The 20,431-nt window shown below is 51.0% G+C and overlaps 2 protein-coding genes across 21 annotated transcripts in view; one reads left to right on the top strand and one right to left on the bottom strand.

The window, feature by feature from the left end:
* Positions 1-1,649: 1,649 nt before the first annotated feature.
* Positions 1,650-6,051, top strand: Tmem200b (transmembrane protein 200B). Of its 10 annotated transcripts, XM_045149504.1 has the most exons (4): positions 1,650-1,697; positions 2,003-2,119; positions 3,028-3,145; positions 3,720-6,051. In XM_045149504.1, exon 4 carries the CDS (start codon positions 3,741-3,743, stop codon positions 4,659-4,661), a length of 921 nt encoding a protein of 306 aa, XP_045005439.1. In that variant the 5' UTR covers positions 1,650-1,697; positions 2,003-2,119; positions 3,028-3,145; positions 3,720-3,740; the 3' UTR covers positions 4,662-6,051. The 10 variants fall into 10 exon arrangements, 9 of the variants coding, with proteins under 9 accessions (XP_045005439.1, XP_045005441.1, XP_045005438.1 ...); XM_045149506.1 differs by lacking the exon at positions 1,650-1,697 and having other exon boundaries at positions 1,910-2,119; positions 3,056-3,145; XM_045149503.1 differs by lacking the exon at positions 1,650-1,697 and having other exon boundaries at positions 1,910-2,119; positions 3,028-3,114.
* Positions 5,450-20,431, bottom strand: part of LOC101605199 (delta-type opioid receptor) — a 307,172-nt gene continuing 292,190 nt past the window's right edge. For all 11 annotated transcript variants that reach the window (XM_045149488.1, XM_045149489.1, XM_045149493.1 and 8 more), the window contains 4 exons: positions 13,618-13,719; positions 11,503-11,583; positions 8,745-8,849; positions 5,450-8,182 (listed from right to left, as the gene is read on the bottom strand). In XM_045149488.1, coding sequence (XP_045005423.1) covers positions 8,751-8,849; positions 11,503-11,583; positions 13,618-13,719 — 282 coding nt within the window. In that variant the 3' untranslated portion in view covers positions 5,450-8,182; positions 8,745-8,750. The remainder of the gene's footprint in view (positions 8,183-8,744; positions 8,850-11,502; positions 11,584-13,617; positions 13,720-20,431) is intronic.

Here is a 20,431-nt window from a genome sequence, read left to right as displayed (position 1 = left end):
GGTGGGGGAGGGAGGGAGGAGGCTGTTGGTTGACACCCACTTGGTGGGAGGTGCTCTATGAGCCTCACAGGGCACAGGTAGGTACTCTTCTTTCTTCTATCTGAGCCAGGGTCCAGGGTGGAGATGATGGGTCTGAGTATGGGGGAATCAGGGAGGCACAGGCCTTACACACATTCATCCAGGAGGAGCAAGGCAGACCAGACCTGCTCATGGGAACGGAGGCCCAGTGGGGATCCGGGAGCAGACTCCACTGTGAAAGCAAGATCTCTAGTCACCTGTGTTCGAAGAAGCTGTCATGAAGGGAGCTATGGGATGGAGGGTGGAGGAGGATTGTCCTGGCCGGGGACTGAGGCAAGGCCCAGAGGTTTGAGGGAGCGGGAGGTGGCAAGAGGGACAGGTAATTCATGACAAGCCAGAAACATGCCACATTCTGAAGCCAGAGCACAGAGGGTCCCGGGACCAGCTGATACAAATTAAGCCATCCAAAAGAGTCAGAGTGGGGTGTGAGAGAGGTAGGAACGTTTGTTCAAACAAGAAGGAATTTGGAACTGTGTGGACAGCACGGAGAGCCGCCATTGAGGGCTGCAGGTGGGGTCAGATTCAGAGTGGGAAGACGCCCGGGTCCCAGTCGGCTGCAGATCAGTGAGGACAGGCGGAGGTGGCCAGGTAACCCGGGCTCCCGGCGAGGGCTTGGATTCAGCAGGAGGCCCGGGGCAGGAAAGTGGCCACAGAGAAAGGAAAACTGATTCCAGATGAAGAGCAGAGGGGCCCGTCACGGGGGAGACCCGGGAACTGTCTAGTTGATGAGTCAATCTGGCCTTTGTAGCCTAGGTGGGAAACCCCAATAACCAAGATGGGCAGAGGGGCCTGGGAACGAGGAGATCCACAATGAGGGGCAGCAGGCAAGTGTGTGTGTGGGGTCCCGCAAGTGATCAAGGTGGCCACTTGGAGGTGCGGTCAGCAGGAACAGAATACTGCCTGGGCTTTGGTCTTCCAAAATGCGTCCCCAGGAAGAGCCAAGGGCCCGAATTGCGGCAGGTGTTGGGTGAGGGCGCGGCGGAAGAAGTGAAGCGGAATGGAGGGTCCCCAGAGATGGGAATGGAGGAGGCGGGAAGCAGGAGGCAGGTCTCGCGCAGGGCATGCTCCCCGGCTCAGCCTTGGGGGCCTGAGCCCACCGGAGAAAGGGGCAACGGCCGCGGGCCTGGCTCTCCAGCCCGAGGACGGGGTTCGGACCCTCGGGTCGGGGATGGGCGGGCTCCCCGCAGAGTCCCAGCGCCCCGCCCGGCCCGCAGCCGGCTCTCGTTAGCGCCGCGCCGGGGGACGGGGAGGGGAGTCCCGCGGCCGGCGGGGGATGCCGGTTAATCAATCCCAGGCCGGAAACACCCCGAGGGGCCTGGGCCGCGCCCCGCCCCCCGCATCATGGAAACTGGCCGCGCGCCTGGCCACCGCGGAGCGGCGCGTCCGTCCCTCGGCCGGGCGGGAAGGGGGCAGCTCCAGCCCGCGCCGTCGGCGGGTCGTCTCCGGGGCCTCGGCCGTTCGTGGGGACGCGTCTCCTTGCAGGACTCGGGGCGTCGACTCGTCGCCCCTCGGCGGAGCCCGGGCTGCCGATGAAGACGGCGATGCTGGGACAGTCTCGCCAGGGCCGTGGGTGAGGTCGCGGCCGAGCCTGGCGGGCGCTCGGGACCCCGATGGCGACGGTGCGTGGGAAGAAACGCGGGACCCGGGCCCGGGGCCTCGAAGTCTACGGAGCTGCGTCCTCTGGTCTCCGCCCGGCTGGCCCGAGGGTCCCCGGGGGCGGGGCGCGCGGGGCGGGGCGGGGCCGGGGCGGGGCGCGCGGAGACCCGGGCCAGCGGCGCCGGCAACCCGGGCGCGCGGACTCGGACCCCGACCCCGGACCCGCCCGGGCGCGGCGGCGCCAGGTGAGCAGAGCGAGGCCGGGGCTCGCCCCAACTTTCCCTAACTTTCTCTCTGACCATCCCTCTGGACGGGTCCGCGGGCACAGGAGCCCGAGCCTCCCTCCCTGGACCCCAGTGTGCCCACCGGCGGTGGCGGGGATTCCCCTCCCCCGAGAACAGGAGGCCGGGCCTCGGCCACTCCCGCCACCTAGGACCATCATCGGGTGAGTCTCCAAGTTCGCGCTTCACTCCGCGCCTGCCTGATGCGCTAGGCCCGCGAGCGTGTCCCCAAGTCCAGCCTTCGGTGACCTTTCTGGAGTTGGGACTGGGGCGTCAGTCCGGGTTTGAGGCGGGTAGCCGCTTCGGGGACGGCTTGATGAAGGGACAAGGGGAACGGGCCTCGGCGGCTCCCAGGTCGCGCCCGTGGCTGTGTCCCGAGAGGCTCAAGGCCCAGGGCTGGACCCGGGCGCAGCCTCCGCCTCCGCCTCGCCGATGTGGCCCGCGGGCTGCTCCTCCAGGCCGGGCCGGGCCCTGCGCGGGCCGCGGCGCGGGAACCGCTCGGTGCTAGGCCCCGGGGCCTTGAGCGCTGCAGCCTGAGGCGGGCGGTGCTCCGGGGGACCCCGTGGCCTTCTCCTTCCCGAGGCCTGGCCCGACTCCCCGCGTGGCCACCGTATCGATACCACACGGGGCACAGCGAGGCACCGACTCTGCACCCGCGGAGCCCTCCCTGTTGGGGGGGGGTCCCAGTATGTGCTGCCTGGCCTCCGGGAGGGGCTTGCACGGGGCATCCCGGACCCTGAGGCGCAGGGGCGGTTCTGCCGTGGCCTGGACTCGGCCCACGGAGGCCTCGGGCGGAGGAGGCTGGAAAGGAGGCCAGGCGGCGGGAAAGGGGGTATGATTCATCCCGAGGAGCCCGAATCAGAAACGCCGCAATCTGGGAACAGCCTTGCTTGGGACGACAGGAGAGCCTGGAGGGGAGTCCGTCTGGCGAGGTCCTGTCCCCATTACTGGCAGTCCCCTGCCTCCTACCCCGGACCTAGCCTGGCTGCTGGGGGAGGGGGCCCTCAATCCTGGACGAGTCCGCCGCCGCCTCCTCCTCTTTTGTGACTGGCTGCTCTTTTGGTCTTCCCAGAGTCTAGCTCAAGTCTCTCCTGCTGCAGCTCCAGTGCTGACTGAAGAAGTCTGGAAGGAGGGGGCGGGCGAGGAGAGGCCGTAGTCGGTGAGTGACACCCCCTCCTTCCTACGCTGCGGTATGTAAAGCGCGGTGGGGGGCGGGAGGGGGCGAGAACGGGCGACCCCTGCGGACCCGGGAGGTGTGAGGTTCCCCTGCCCGCCCCTCCCTCCCTCGGGTACTACGGTGCAGCCACGTGCGGGGGTGGGGTCGAGCCGGGCGGTACTTACCGGGAGCCGCCGCTGCCCGGGGCCCACGCTTCCCGGGACCGGGAGCCGCGGGAGGGCGGGGAGAGGACGGCGGCCGGCGGATGCCCGCAGCCCCTTCCTCCTTCCCTTCCTTCCTCCCTCCCTGCGCTGCGCTGCGCTCCGCTCCGAGCGTCGCCCGCGGGCCCCGGCCAAGTCAGGCTGGAGCCGCGCGTCCCTGGCTCGGAGCTCCGCTGCGGAAAACCCGAGCGGAGGCGGCTCCCTGCCTCGCGGCCCGGGGAAAACCCGGGGGTGGCCGCCAGGGATCTCTAAGCGGCCAGGGGCGAGGCGGACCGAGCATCCCTCCTGGATCCAGGTCCTCCCACTCCCCAGCCGCCCGAGCTGCAGCCGCGAACCTCGGCTGGTCCCGTCGGTTCAAGTCCCCGCGTCCCCTCTTTCTCCTCGCAGAGCTCCCCGGACGACCGCGCCATGACGGCCGGGAGCCCCGGAGACCGCGGGGAGGTGCGCAGGAGCCCCGAGGGCCGCGTCTCCCGCCTGGGCCGCCGCCTGGGCCGCCGCCGGCGCCCGCGCTCCCCGCCGGAGCCGCTGCGGGTACGGGCGCGGCTGCGGCTGCGCTCGCCGTCGGGGGCGTTCGCAGCGCTGGGCGCGCTCGTGGTCCTGGTGGGCATGGGCATCGCCGTGGCCGGATACTGGCCGCACCGCGCCGCCGCCCCGGGACCCCGGGCAGCCAACGCCAGCTCGCCCCGGGTCAGCGAAATCCGACGCGAGGGTCGCGGCGCCGGCCGGGCCCACGGGCCACATGAGCGGCTGCGGCTGCTCGGACCGGTCATCATGGGCGTCGGCCTGTTCGTGTTCATCTGCGCCAACACGCTCCTGTACGAGAACCGAGACCTGGAGACGCGACGGCTCCGACAGGGGGTGCTGCGGGCCCAGGCCCTGCGGCCGCCCGACGGCCCCGCCTGGGACTGCGCGCTCCTGCCCAGCCCGGGCCCCAGGACTCCCGGAGCCGTCGGCTGCGCCGAGCCAGACAACTGGGACTTGTCCCCGCATCGGGGAACCTCACCCGTCCCGTCGGTGCGGAGCCTGCGTTCAGAACCCGCCAATCCTCGCTTGGGGCTACCCGCCCTGCTCAACAGCTATCCATTGAAGGGCCCAGGGCTGCCCCCACCCTGGGGTGCACGAACCCAGACTGGCCACGTGATCATCACGGTGCAGCCCTCGGGTTCCTGCATCGAACATTCCAAGTCTCTGGATCTAGGCTTTGGGGAACTCCTCCTGGGGGCCCCAGCAGCTCGGGACTGTGCTCACCGAAGCTGGCCACGGCTGGATCGGCTCAGTCTAGGAGGATATGCCAAACTGGGAGGAGAGCACTTGGGGGCCCGGGTCTGAGGAGCAGGGGACAACCTGCTGTGAGACTGCAGCACAGTTAGCAGGACCGGAGGACCACAAGTCCAGAAGTTAGCAGCTGGTTCAGGCATATCGCCGGCCAGGACGGATGCTCCTGACCACAGAGAGCTGCTAAGGCCTCCTGACCTGCATGTGGGTAGAGAAATGCCAGCTGCACTGGGCTCCATGAGCCCCAGAGGGTGTTTCAGTGTGGAGTGTGGAGAGCAGCAGGACTCAGCCTCAGGAATTTCTTCAGCCCCATATGTGGCCTTAGCCCTGGACAGGTACCTGAGGACTGTAGGTCCGGGCCGGAAGGATCAGGAGACGCACCGGGTGTCTGGTGGGCAAGAATCCCTAAGACTCGGGAGGTAGGTTGGAATGCTTCAGGCCGGGACAAGCCGGCTTCAAGGTGGGAGTGGTGATGTGGTTGAAAACTCTGGGATAATGGGCAAATAGGGTGGGGAGGAACTGAGCCTGTAACTCCCACACCTGAAGCCCTGTCTTCCTGCAGCCACGCGGGATCTGTCCCAGCAGGGCTACCTACTGCCAGAGCCCTGATCCTGAGGTCAGACCCTTCCCCTGGAGGCAGGTCTGGGAAGCCCCTTCTTCACTTCTATCTGGCCTATGCTGCAAAATCTTTCTCCAGTTGGCAGAACACACTTGCTACAACCCTGGAGCCGCATTCTGGCCAGTGTGGCTAGCACGCTTTAGGCAGCAGCTTCAGTTCAGGTCTCCACTCTCCAGGGGAGCTGCTGCTAGAAGAAATATTTAAATATGGGCCAGTTTTAGCAGTCGAGTTTTTTTTTTTTTTTTTAAGTTTATTGAAAAATGCAATACAAGAAGCAAGACCAAATACGTATCTAAACACTACAACCACTTTTCTTCCTATGAAAGACCAAAACAGCAGACCTGATTATTGCCTATTTCACCTAAGGATTTACCAATATGATTCTGCTGCCCGTCGTTCCCATTTTGTCAAGAAATGTAAACAACTACTTGATATGATCCTTAATTTTAAAAAAATTTACAAAGCTCCTTCATTTTTGTCATCAAAATAATACATTTGAGAGAGATTTGTAAAAACAACAAGCCTGGGGCTGAGACCCTAGGCAGAGATTTCCATAAGCGTTGAGGGGTGTCAGCCAGGCCACAGCTCCATGGCTCAATTTTCCAAGGTGGACTGGGTTCTTCAGCTTTCACTGGCTCTGTATCCCCCAGAAAGCACTGCTGGCCTGGGGGAGGGGCAAGACACCCCATGGGTCCTTGGAGTAGGTCCCCTGGGGCTTCAGTTTGGGAATATAGGTCTTGCTTTGTGGGTGGGTGGCAGAGATCTCATGTGGTTTGAAGGAAATCTACTTCTGAAGTAAAAATAAAATTGCAGTGAGAGTTGTTACTGTGGTGTGTCTGAGTCACTTTAGGAAAACTACTGCCAAGCCTCTGACCCTGCAGATGTAGTTTCTCTCCTCCTCACCATTTATTTCTACCTGGACAGAGTCTGTTCTTCACACACACTACTGCAGAAAGAAAGAAAAACACCCAAACAATCGCCATACCCCCAAGATCTGTTGCCAGAGTGAGCGAGAGGGGAAGAGGTCTGGAAGGACATGAGCGTTTGGGTCCAACTTACAGGCAAAGGCAGCAGAGGGGAGGACAGTTTGGCCCCCAGGTCTGAGGTTTGGTGCTGGGAATGGGGCCACACTGATTCCAGTAGCAGAGAACAGTGCTGAATGGACCAAAGCCCACTTCCTCCATCCTCCTCACCCCAGGTTTCAGCCCTGAGCCCCCGCAGCCCCTCCTAAGCCTGTAGAAGCAAGCATATGCTGCAAGCTGGCCTGACAGGAGTTGTAACTTCACAGCCCTCCTTGGTGTGCCTTGGCCCTCATCTTTTCAGACACAACTGCAGCCTGTAAGTTTGCTGCTGAGAGTGGGTCCCCAACCTGTCCCATCACACCTAAGCCCTCCAATCTCTCCTTAGAATAAGCTGCCTATTGGTAATAACAGTCTCATAAGAGCTAAAAGAAAAATGTGTGCACACAAAATCAGTTCAAACCAGCTGAGTTTGTCTACAGAGCATTCAGTTCGTGGAGACTGGATGTGTGCTGCTGGCTAGTGACTTCACTCTTGTCACTGCCCTCAGCCTCCAGCAATTGCTGTCAGTGACACTGTCTAATCTCATGAAGTTCATTTCTGGCCTAGAATTAGGATTCTAAGAAGCTTCCAGGCAGATATGTTTTGGGGAAGCGAGCTGGAGGATTAGAAAGCCCTGCTGAATAAAGATGCCCCCAAATAATCCTTACCATAAATTAGGGACATTGGATCTCCTTTTCTAAGACCAAACAAAAAAAGAAACAAAATCCAAAACCCACCAGAAAATCAAGCCCACAAATCCTGACAGCTAGGGCCGTGAGTGGGAATGAGCACTCTTCTCCCACGGTGTCTTGCGGGGACGGCCATTATAGGACATTAAACACCCTTACTCCGGAAGGATGTCTTCAGGCAGGTGCCTGTCAAGAGAAGGGTCAAAGAACATGACCTCCTCTCTGAACTATGCCCATAATCATGCCACATGAAAGATGGGCACGGGCACCTGCAAGTTCCCTTTAACAGGATCCAACAGAGAGAAGCTCTGTCATTCCCCTGGGTGAAGTGCACACATCCCAAACCTTATTTCTAAAACCTCATTAACTTTTCTTCCCCAAACAACCACTAAAAATGTTCCATTGGTGCTTTTGGCCAAAAGTGCCTATTTTTCCATGAGTTCTAGTCTCCTGAGATGGGAGCATGGGGGAGCGCTTGGCAGAGCCACTGCTTCCGATGAGGTACAAGGGCAGTTGGGGAGGTGAAGGCCACAGATATGTTCAAACATTCACAGTATCAGATATATCTGAAGCAACTTCTCGTGTCTTGGACCTAAAGAAGCTCCAAACAGGAACACTACGGAGGAGGAAAGCAAGGGCGCCTGCTCAGCAGAGGCCTCTGCCCTGCCAAACACCTGGACAAAAAAAGCGTTTCTGGGGTCTGTAGGTCAGGGCACTTGCCCTGACTGACATTCTGATAGTCACATTATTGGCTCTGAGGAAGGATTGGCTTGTGAGTTTCTGCTGTTATCCAAAGGGTATAAAGCTAGGAGAGGAGCGGCTTTGGCCTCCAACTCAGCTGACAGAGTCTCTGGAGGGTCCCAGGAAAGTGTGTGGACCCTGTCGGTGTCTGGGCTGGAAATCAGTGAGGAGAGGCTAGGTTGAAGGGGTTACCAACTACCTCATAAAAAATCAAAACTCTTTAAAAACAGTTCATAGAGTGAAAAACTGAACAATTTCTGGTATCACAATATAGATAAAGGTCCTCCGAAGGATTAGTGGTGTCTAGAAGAATCTCTTGGTATAAATTCCAAATAGAAAATGAAATAATTTTCTGTGGTATGAAGTAATCTTGAAGCCTGATGGCTGACTATTGATGGCTGCCTTCTTTACCATCTGCTGGTTTCTCTTGAATGGGAAAAGGCAGAGGGTGGGAGAGGGGAGTTCCTGGAGGAAAGAAAGAGGCACATTTTAAAGCCGGCAGAGGAGGAAGCTCCCAGTCCCACTGCCAAGTTCTTGTGGCAGTATCAGTGAAGACTGAGCACTGGTGACAAGGGCTGCTTCCAGTCCTCTGTTGGATTTAGCCATGTGTTTGTCTGAATCGCTGGCTCGCAGCTTTCTAGCCTAGCCCCCAGAGCTTCAGCTCCTTTTCCGACCCCCCCACCTTCCAGAAGCTCCTTTTGGTTTTGTCCTCTGGCCTTCCCAGGCTCAGTCTGAGGGTCACTGAGAGAAGAACAGCAGTCAGGGCAGAAGACGAAATGAGAAGCAGGGAAGTGTGAGGACTCCAGAGGAGGCTGAGGGGTACACCCAAGTTTGGATGCCTCTTTCCTATATAATGCCACAGCATGTTCAGGCAGGACACAGAGGACCTGGCTGCTTCGGTTGGACTCAAACACTTGACCATCTCTTCTGCCTTTACCAGGTCCCAGTGTGGGCACCTCTTGTTGGGGGAAGGGCTTTCCAGCGCTAGGCAACTGGCATCCTCCACTGCAGCAGGCATGGCCCTTACCTGAGCTCACTCCTCAGAGATCTCGGTCTCTTGGTGGACGACCACCTTGGTCACTGACATGTCTGGGTGCTGCTCCTTTGCCTCCTTTATGGCTTGTACAAGAACCTGTGAAAGACGAGGCAAAGCCTGTCAGGCCAAAAGCAAGCTGGCTGGCAAAGGCTGGCACAGGTCATTTCTTGGCAGACCAGTCTCTAGCCTTGCCCCATCTGCAGAGGGAGGCTCCTGGACCCATAGCATAGAGGCAGAAGGGACTCAGCAAACTTGGGGATGAGAGGATTCACTAGTTCTGTGTTCAACACAGAGTAATGGGGAAGTTCAGGACAGGAAAGTGCGGAAGTATGCTGCAAAAAGGATGTCTTTGGTTAAAGGAGAAGGGGGAGGGCCTACGACATGCCAGGCACTGGCCCAAGTACAACAGGGATTATTTACCTAAACTTCACAACTGAATGCCTCAGGAGAGCACCCTCATCACAGTCCACTGAATAGATGCGGGAGCAGGCTCTGCAAGTGCGTATAGTTGGAGTTATCAGACTTGTGTCTTTATCACGTTGTCTCTTAGCTCTTGGGATGCCTGTTTGAGGACCTGGAGTGTGGATCACGGCAGAACCACCCCAGAGCAGAGGAGAGATCATAGAAGGACACTGACACCACTCTCCTGGTGCCCTGTCAGAAAGGACTCCAGCTCACGCTGACAAGCTGCCTGCATGCTGGTTCCTAAGGATCATCTCTTGGTGGGATGAGGGGAGGGCACTTTTTCTTCTGGCCTTTTGGCTTCATGAAAGGCATTCTTGGACATGTTATCTCTGCTGGCCCTGTCCCTCCTCCCCAACTCATCTATTCATCCTCAGGCCCAGCTCTGGCTCTCCTGGGTGGGGGGGGCCCACCTCCCCCTCTCTAGGAAGGCCTGCAGCACACTGCTTTTCTCCACAGTGCTTCCTGAAGTGTCTCCTTCCTTAGCTAACGAGGGAAGCACGTCTCATCTTCCCATGAACCTCACTTCCCAGCAGAACCCAAGACCTTGCTGCCTCTCTCAGCCATCAATTATCATTACAGCAGCCGCGAAAAAACAAAACAAAGCTCTGAAGCCCCTCATTTTTTTCTGCAGAGAAAAACTACAGCTCAGAGAAGCAATGCAGGTGGCTCAAGGGCAGAGTTAGGATTCAGACCAGGTTGGCCTCACTCCAAATCTCAGCCTTCTGGCCATGGTCTTGCTGTCTAGTGCTGATGTACCAGGAGTTCAAACCATACCTGGTGCAGTCTTAGAACACAGCAAGACCCACTGAGTCAGGTTGCAAACAGATTGCAGGACCCCCACTTGGGCTTGGCTGCCTTGGTTCTGGGACCCTGAGCACAGTATTCTCAGCTGTAAGTCTCAACCCTGCTGCTACCAAGGGAACCGCAGGCCCTGCAGCTCCCTTTTCCTTTTTTTAAGGCACTCAGCACATCAGCAGAAAGGCCAGAGTTACTGCTTTCACAATCCTGTCAATGATTCCAGAAGAATTTGCATTAAGTCTTTTCCACCCCCTCTCTGCAGCTCTATGGTTCCAACCTCACCCAGCAAAGAACTGGGAACATTAATTCTGACCTTATTATTTGCTAATTGCTTACAGCACACAATTAGCACCTAATTAACATAAAAACATAGAATTTTAGCACCCCAAAGGGCCCAGGAATTATCTGGATCAACCCACTCTCTTTTAGAGAGGAAAAACATCAGAGATAAAGTGATTTGCCCAAGGTCACACAGCAAGTTGGTGACAGATCTAGGACAGGAAGCAAGTTCTAGGTGTCCTGGTGCCTCACCCACCTCCTGTGCTCCCCTGGTCTGCTCAGCTATTGTGGCACTCTGGGGTAACATGGCTGGCGCCTCCTGTTTCTAAATCACCCAACATAGATTTAGGGCACCATTCCTCTTAAATAACTACAGCTGCCCTGACTCACAGCCCACCATGCACAGGCTATACATCCAGTGTGTCACGTGGTCCACATGGCAATCTTCAGAGGAGGCCACTATAACCCAGCTTCTAGCTGAGGAAACACTGGCTCAGAGAGCAAAGCTCCAGTGCAGTAAGAACCAGCACTGTACCTCAGGTTTTTGAGTCCAAAGCCCCATCCCTGTTTTTTCCCTTTTTTGGTTTTTCGAGGTAGGGTCTCACTCTAACTCAGGCTGACCTGGAATTCACTAATGTAGTCTCAGGTGGCCTCCAACTCATAGTGATCCTCCTACTTCTGCCATCTGAGTGCTAGGATTAAAGGCGTGTACCACCACACTCACCTCTCCTCTATTTCTTCTTTTTAAAATTTATTTATTTGTTTATATTTGTGGCAGGGTCTCATTCTAGCCCAGGATGACCTGGAATTCACTATGTAGCCAGGCTGGTGTTGAACTCACAATGATCCTCCTCTCCTAGCCACCTGTGGGCTGGGATTATAGACATGTACCACCATGCACAGCTCTTTATTTCTTTGGGATAGGGTCTTGCTATGTAGCCCAGGATGTGGTGGTTTTTCTGCCTCAGCCTCTTTAGTACTGTGGTCATAGGGATGTGACGCCATGCCCAGCACAAGCTCCAGTTCTTTCCAGTACACTTCCTGGCTTTCCCACCTGCAGCCTCCATCCTGTGCTTTTGATCCCTTTGTTTTTCTGAAGTACAGTGTTTTTTGGAGAAAAGATGGCCAAGAAATCATTTGTAAGCACATTCCTGTGCCCATTAATCTTCCAGCCCTCCCAGGCCCAGAATCTTCTCAGCATTCCCACCTGATCATGGTCAATATCAGCATCTCCTGTGATCACAATTCTCTTTTCAATCCGAGTCTCTGAAATACCACCTTTTACAGTCTGTAACCAAAGGAAGGGGCCATATGAAATTAGCAATACAACAGGAAAATAAAATAAAACAAAGACAAAACAGCTCAGATTATTCTGAAAGATATACTCTAAATATTTGATTCCTGTGTGCTTGTGTGTGTGTGTTTTGAGAGGTCTCACTACATAGATCAGCTACCAAGTACTAGGACTACAGAGTGTATATCCACTCCAACACAGGGTGGGGATCCACATCAGGTTTTAATCTGATGTTGGTACTGCATTCAACAGCTTCTTACCACCTCTTCAACATCTTGGTAGGACCTGATACAATGAGCAAACTTGCTCCCTCGGGTCTCTAGGATCTTTTTTTTTTTTTTTTTTTTTTTTTTTTTTTTAGGGTAGAGGTAGGATCTTTTTTTTCGAGAGGAAAAACATGAGAGATAAAGTGATTTGCCCAAGGTCACACAGCAAGTTGGTGACAAGCTGACCTGGAATTCACTATGGAGTCTCAGGGTGGCCTGGAACTCTCGGCAATCCTCCTACCTCTGCCTCCAGAGCGCTGGGATTAAAGGCGTGCATCACCACGCCCGGCAACACTAGGATCTTTGATACAATGAACAGCAAGACACAGTTCTCTCTACTTGTTCCTTTATTTCTTCTAAATGTCCAGAAGTCCAGCAAGTGAAAACAAGTGTTTCACTTTGTTCATCTATATATTTTCTTTGATTATGTTCAAGATGGAAAACAAATCAGAAGACTATGAACAAGAATGTCACACAGCTTGAAACTGGGAGCTTCTATTTTAAAGCACTTTCATATTATTAATGTCAAAAGATCCTCAAATAATCTCCTAAAGTGGGGGTGGTTTCCATGACAGATAAAGAAAACCAAGACCTAGACACATTACATAGCTGGCTCTCTGTCATCTGTGTGTTATGACAGAACATATATCTGCCCCCACCCCCATGTAAGATGAGCATAGTGGCTCATGCCTATAATCTTAGCACTTGGGAGACTGAGGCAAGAGGATCGCTGTGGGTTTGAGGCCAGCCTGGGCTATAGAAACCCTATCTCACGGCCTGGCATGGTGGTGCATGCTTTTAACCCCAGCAGTTGGGAGGCTGAGGTAGGAGGATCACAGTGAGTTTGAGGCCACCTGAGACTCCACAGTGAATTATAGATCATCCTGGGAGAGAATGAGACCTTACCTGAAAAACCAAACAAACCAAAAAACTCTCACAAAAAACCCAAAACAAAATAGAAACCCTATCTCAAAGAGGTGAGGGGAGTGCACTTTCTTACAGCAAACTTGGATTGCCTCTGGGAATAATTCCAGTTCAGGACATTTTGTCCCCATTCTCTACATTCTAATAAGTCTAGTATTTCAACTTCAAATAGTTTACATGACCTCACTTCAGAGTATGACATAAAAATTATTTATCTAGGGCTGGAGAGATGGTTTAATGCTTAAGGCACTAGCCTGAAAAGCCAAGGGATCCAGGTTTGACTCCTCAGGACCCAAATAAGCCAGATGCACAAGGTGGCACATGTACCTGGAGTTTGTTTGTAGTGGCTGGAGGCCCTGCTGTGCCCATTCTCTCTCTCTCTCTCTCTCTCTCTCTCTCTCAAATAAATAAATAAATAAAAATATTGATCTAACCAGAGATCTGATATGGTTGTATCACAATATCACCAGTGTCTGGACTTTAGCTGACTCTGTGTGCACACACAGGATTTAGAGGGGTGCAGTTATTTTCATAAAGAATATGTTCAGCAAGTGCTATACCCCTGAGCTATACCCTCAGCCCCAGCTGACTTTCAACCTCATCTCCACAGCAACATAGACAGGCAGATGTATAAAAGAGTGGCTCCACGTGGCTTTATGGGTCTACTACCCAGGCAGGGAGACTCTTGGGCTTATTTCTAGTGAAAACAGGGCCTTTCCATTGGGGACACTTGGAATAGTCTGGCTCAGTAGGGATGGAGGTGACAACTTTCGTTTGTGGGCACGTATCCCACTTTCCCTGGGGCGGCAGCAAGCTCGGCAGGTCCCTGCTCTGTTACCTTGGTTATCTGAGTCGTGGTAGTGCTGCTTGTAGTCTCAGATGTAATGGTCTGAGCTGTCAGCAAGACTCCTGGGTCCAAGTCCCCATTGCTGTCATCAGTCTGCAGAAGAAAGCACAAGTCATCATCCTGCAGGGTGCCGTGCGTACAGATGCTGCACATTCTCCAGACCAGGCCAAGCCAGAACTCACTCGGTAGCCCCAGGCTAGCCTCGAACTCCCCTCCCCTCACAGTGATCCTCCAACCTCAGCCTTTCAGAGTGCTGGGATTACAGGCATACACCACCCCTGGTTTTCACCTTACATTCTAATGCAAAAATAGAACCCCCTTATAGTAACCTCTTAATTTATTGCTTAGGTATAAAACTCCTAGAAAAAAGTTGGATAAGCCGGGCATGGTGGTGCATGACTTTAATTCCAGCACTTGGGAGGCTGAGGTAGGAGAATTGCCATGAGTTCGAGGCCACCCTGAGACTACATAGTGAATTCCAGGTCAGCTTGAGCTAGAGTGAGCCCTACCTTAAAAAAAAAAAAAACCAAAAAAAAAAAAAAGTTGGGTAAATAGTTTCCTTAGCACTAGATTGATGAGCTCAGAAAAAGGAGGCAGAGGGGGCGGAAGGGGTAGCTTAACAGTTAAGGCGGTTGCCTGCAAAGCCAAAGGACCCAAGTTTGATTCCCCAGGACCTATGTTAGGCAGATACAGATTTTATTTTGGTTCTGGAGTTCGTCTGTAGTGGCTGGAGGCCCTGGCATGCCCATTTTCTCTCTCCACCCCTCCTTCTCTGTCAAATAAATAAATAAAAATAAAATCAAAAAGGAGGCAGAAATATGGCCCAGGTTTGACAAGTGACAAAGTTACACACAAGTACAGCATCATATAGTTCACCAAAGGCTTTTTTTTTTTTTTTCTTGGCTTTTTGAGGTAGGGTCTTGTAGCTCTGGAATTCACTATGTAGTCATGCCTCATGCTGGCCTTGAATTCACAGTGATCCTTCTACCTCTGCCTCCCAAGTGCTGGGATTAAAGGCATGCACCACCACACCTGGCTTCACCAACAGATTTTAAAACATCTTTATTCATGCTCACACTGGTCCTGTGAAATTAGGAAGGACAGAGACTGACATCCTCCACCAAGAAAACTCAGGCCCAGGGAGGAATGATTTGCCTGAGGACACAAAGCTACTATGTGGCAGTTATGCGCCACCCTCCTACCCCCAGGTAATATCATGCTCTAGCCCAGGCTGACCTGGCCTCAGACTCACAGCAATCCTCCTATATCAGCCTCCCGAACCTAGCAGAGAGAGAGAGAATGGGCACACTAGGGCCTCCAGCCACTGTATCTGGGTACTGGGGAATCAAACTTGGGTTGTCAGTCTTTACAGGCAATGCCTTAACTGCTAAACCATGTCTCTAGCACCACACCCATACCACATTTCTTTTTTTTCTTCTTTTTTTTAAATGGTTTTTCAAGATAGGGTCTCATTCTAGATCAGGCTGACCTGGAATTCACTATGTAGTCTCAGGGTGGCCTCAAACTCATGGTGATCCTTCTACCTCTGCCTGGGATTAAAGGCATGTGCCACCACGCCTGGCTACCACATTTCTTTATACTGTTCAAGACAGGAAACATCAGCTCTTGGTGGCTAAGGCTTGGGTAGATTGGATCATAGGTAAAGCTTTCCAGAAAAAGGGAAGATCCTTCACTCACAGGGCCAATTATGGAGCAGGTTCAGTGTTTAACTAGGACACAGAACAGACAAGAAACTTCTTGTTTGGAAACGGAATTGCGTGCCAGCTGAGACAGTAATGGGCTGTGGAACCTTGAAAAAGTTCTGCCTTCTCTGAACCATAGTTCTCCCTCTTATCTTTCTTTTTTTTTATTTTTCTATTTTTATTTATTCATTTGAGAGACAGAGAGAGAGAAAGAGAGAGGGAGAGAGAGAGAGAGAGAGAGAGAGAGAGAGGGAGGGAGGGAGGGAGGGAGGGAGGGAGGGAGGGAGAATGGGCACCCCAGGGCCTCCAGCCACTGCAAACAAACTCCAGACGCACGTGCCCCCTTGTGCATCTGGCTTATGTGGGTCCTGGGGAATAGAACCAGGGTCCTTTGGCTTTGCAGGCAATTGCCTTAATCTCTAAGCCAGCTTTCCAGTCTCTTTCTTTTCTTTTATTTTCCCTTCCTTTTCTATCCTCCCCTCTCCTTCTTTCTGAGATAGGGTCTCACTCAGATGGTCTTCAACTCCTGATTCTCCTGCATCTATCCCCCAATTGCCAGGATCTTAGTGGTTTTCTCATCTATAAGGCCATACTGTAGTAATGTGCTGTCTGTGCCATTGCTGTAAATCTGCATGCCAGGAGTGCTTACTGCAGAGCCTGTGTCTGCCTCCTGACCATCCCTACTCTCTTTTCTGTCTCTGAAGAAGGTAGAAAATGGAAGCGATACTGTTATGGTTGTCTATTTTTCCACATGGAGTCTCTTCCTTGATCCTCTTACCAATGTTTCCTCAAAATGATACCATGGTTTTACCAATTGTATATAAATGTCTGCTTATCCAATTACCCAGAAATTTCAATATTGTTTATTCAAGATAAGTAAAATGTCCACAAAAGAATGTTTATAGCTTTATTCAAATTTGCCCCAACTGGAATGAACTAAAGTGTTCATCAAGAGATTAAACAATAGGGGCTGGGGAGATGGCTCAGCAGGTAAGAGTGCTTGCTGTGCAAGCATGAGGACCTGAGTTTGATCCCTAGATAAAAGGCTGGATGTGGCCACACATGGCTGTAACCCCAGTGCTGAGAGAATTGCTGGAGCTTCCAGGTCAGCCAAGTCTAACAGAAAAACAGTGAGCTCCAGGCCCAGTGAGAAACTCTGTCTCAGGGAAGTAAGGTGGAAGAGCAATCGAGGAAGACACCTGGCATCCACCTCTGCCCTCACACACATGCACATGGGACACATGCACCTGCGCACATGTGCGTACACTGTGTGTGTGCACGCACACACATACAGAAAGGTAAAATGACAATTGTGGTGTAATCCATCTAACAAAATACTGTTCAGGAATAAATATAAGTGGTTATCAGCCAGATAATAGAAAATAGAAATAGTTACATTAAACAAATTAATAATTACAACAGTAAGCCAGCCAAGGTGGCACATGACTGTAATCCCATCACCCAGGAGACTGAGGCAGGAGGACCATCAATGGGAGGCTGGCCTGGTGTACATAATAAGACTGCAGCTAAAAAACAAACAAACAAAAAACCATAGCCAACCAATGCATGTTGCCTATTATGTGCTGGGCACTTGGGAAGCATGTTATGTATATATATTCATACAATTCTCACAACAACCCTATGAGGTAGAAATGTTGGCCAAGTTTTTTTATTTTTTTACAAATGATGAAACTGAGGCAGAGGACAATCTATTAATTTGACAGGACACTAGAAAGTGATGGAACAGGTTCAAAACCAGGATATCAGTCACTACTCTTTCATGCAATACATCTCTGTATAACATCAATGATAATCAGCTTATGGTTAAATCAAGTCAGATTTGAAACAATGAAACATTTTACACAGCTACTATGTACTAAGAAAATATTATCTTTATTTCAATAATGTTAGAAACGCACTTTCTAGAAGAGAAAACAAAAGCTCAAAGAAATTAAGTGACTTGCCCAAGGTAAAAAAAAAAAAATACTAGTAAGTATAGGCTGGGAGATGGTTTAGTGGTGAAGGTATTTGCCTGTGAAACCTAAGGACCCAGGTTTGATTCCTCAGTACCCACCTAAGCCAAATACACAAGGCAGTGCATGCATCTACAGTTTGTTTGCAGTGGCTGGAGGCCCTGGAACACTCATTTTCTATCTGTCTCTCTCTCAAATAAACAAATAAAATATTTAAGACATCCTACCTTGGGAAAAAAAACCCCACCAAAACTAGTAAGTGTTATAATTAATATCTAAATCTGCTGGGCATGGTGGTACACACCTTTAATCCCATCACTCAGGAGGCAGAGGTAGGAAGATCATTGAGTTCAAGGCCACCCTGAGACTACATAGTGAATTCCAGGTCCCCCAAAACAAAGAACAACAAAAAAGATCTAAATTTAATTCCAAAACCCATGGGTTTTGTCTAGCATGTCTTGTTAACTTTGTATTTCTCTTAAGTGTTAGGATACACACATACACACTTACACACACACATATACATACATACGTGTGTGTATGTGTATTTGGTTTCCTTTTGATTTTATTTTGGTTCATCCTTATACCACCCCTTATCTCCCTTACCCCCTGGTCCCCATCCCTGTTTAACCCTTTTACTACTTATAACCCTATGTCACATGTGTTATACTAACCCTTCACAAATCTCTCTTCTCCCATGGCCCTTCCTGGACTCTTGAGACACTCAATCCAATTTATACTCACTAATCTATAAATTCAAAGCCAGGATCCATATGGTGAGAAAGAACATGGGGCATCTGTATTTCTGAGTTAGTATACCTCCCTCAGTCTGTGCTTTTCCAGTTTCATGCATTTTCCTGCAAATTTAATTTTCCTTTGCAGTTGAATGAAACTCCATTGTGTATGTATACCACATGTTCATAACCCTTTTATCAGTTGATGGTATCTAAGCTAATTCCATTGTCTAGCTATTGTGAATACAGCAGCAATAAATATGGCTGAGCATGTATCTCTGAAGTATAGAGTCCTTAGGGTATATGCCCAGCCATAGCTCATAAGGTAGCTCTATTTTTAGCTTATTTATTTATTTGTTTATTTATTTATTTATTTTTGAGGCAAGCCCAACAGACTGGCCTTTTTTTTTTTTTGGTTGATTTTTATTTATTTGAGAGGGACAGATAAAGATAAAGAGGCAGAGAGAGAGAGAGAATGGGCGCACCAGGGCCTCCAGCCACACTGCAAACAGTGTGGATGCATCCAGAAGTGTGTGCCCCCTTGTGCATCTGGCTAACATAGGTCCTGGGGAATCGAGCCTCGAACTGGGGTCCTTAGGCTTCACAGGCAAGTGCTTAACCGCTAAGCCATCACTCCAGCCCCAGACTGGCTTTTTTTTTTTTTTTTTAATGAGAGAAAGAAAATATTGGTGTGCCAGGGCCTCCAGCCACTGTAATTGAACTCCAGATAGATGCACCATCTTGTGCACATATGCAACCTTGTGTGTTTGTATCACATTGTGGTCTGGCTTACTGGGACCCAGAGAGTGAAACCTGGGTCCTTAGGCTTCACATGCAAGTGCCTTAACTGCTACGGCATCTCTCCAGCTCCTTCCATACTGATTTTTATCAGGCTGCACTAGTTTGCATTCCCACAAACAGTAAATAAGTTTTCCACACTTACCAGCATTTTTTGTATTTTTTTTTTTGGATGCTAGCCATTCTGATTGGAGATAGAATCTCACAGTAGTTTTAATTTGCGTTTCTGATTGCTTGTTTGTTTTTCTAATGTTTCCTTTTCTTTAATAATTTAAAAAATATTTTATTCATTTACTTATTTGAGAAAGAGATAATAAGAATGGGTACACCCGAGCCTTTAGCCACTGCAAACAAACTTCAGACCCATGTGCTATCTTGTGCATTTGGCTTATGTGGGTACTGAGACTCAAACCTGGGTCCTTAGGCTTTACAGGCAAGAGCCTGAACCACTAAGCCATCTCTCCAGCCTCTGATGTTTCCTTTTTTGAATTCTTTGATTATTCCAACTATTAATACTCTCTATCAGAAATACAGTTGGCAAAGATTTTTATACATAAGTACACTGCCTCTTTACTCAATTGACCATTTCCTGTGTTGTACAAAAGCTTTTAAATTTTATTCAATTTGTCATTTGTTGACCTTATTTCCTAAGTGACTGGAGTCCTATATAGAAAATCCTTACCTATATATATCATGTAGTGTACTCACTATGTTTTCATAGTTTCAGAATTCCAGGACTCACATTGAGTCTTTAATCCATATGGAGTTGAGCTTTTTTGCTTTTTTTTTAAGAGAGGGGGTGGGAGAGAGAGAGAATTGGCATGCTAGAGCTTCAGCCACTGCAATTGAACTCCAGACACTTGCACCACCTAGTGGGCACGGGCGACCTTGTGCTTGCCTTACTTTTGTGCATCTGGCTTACGTGAGAACTGGAGAGTTGAACATGGGACCTTAGACTTTGCAGGCATGCTCCTTAATCGCTAATCCATCTCTCCAGCCCTGGAGTTTAGTTTGTTTTTTTTTTTTTTGAATTTTTATTTTTATTTTTAAAAAATTTTTATTAACATTTTCCATGATTATAAAATATATCCCATGGTAATTCCCTCCTTCCCCACCCCCACACTTGGGTTTAGTTTTTAAAAAAGTTATTTATTCCACTCTGGAAATATTTTCAAGGCAGGGTTTCACTCTAGCCTAGCTTGACCAGAAACTCACCATATAGCCCCAGGCTGGCCTTGAACTCATGATGATCCTCTTACCTTAGCCTTCCAAGTGCTGGGACTAAAAACAGGTGCCACCATGCCCAGCTTGGTAGGATATTTCTTAAAATTTTTAATAACATTATATTTATTTATTCATTCATTTATTTGAGAGGGAGAGAGAAAAAGGCAGAGAGAGAGAATGGGCATGCCAAGGCCACTGCCATTGAAAATGAACTCCAGATGCATGTGCAACCTTGTGCATCTGGCTTACATGGGTTCTGGGGATTGAACTTAGGTTCTTTGGCTTTGTAGGCAAGTGCCTTAACTACTAAGCCATCTCCCCTGCCCTTGGTAGGATATTTTTAAGTGACTGTACCCGTTTTCATTTTTTATAG

This window comes from Jaculus jaculus, chromosome 5, assembly GCF_020740685.1.
Source record: "Jaculus jaculus isolate mJacJac1 chromosome 5, mJacJac1.mat.Y.cur, whole genome shotgun sequence".
Classification (NCBI taxonomy): Eukaryota; Metazoa; Chordata; class Mammalia; order Rodentia; family Dipodidae; genus Jaculus; species Jaculus jaculus.
Note: the sequence above shows the minus strand (reverse complement) of the source record. Positions and strands in the feature narration are given on the sequence as shown.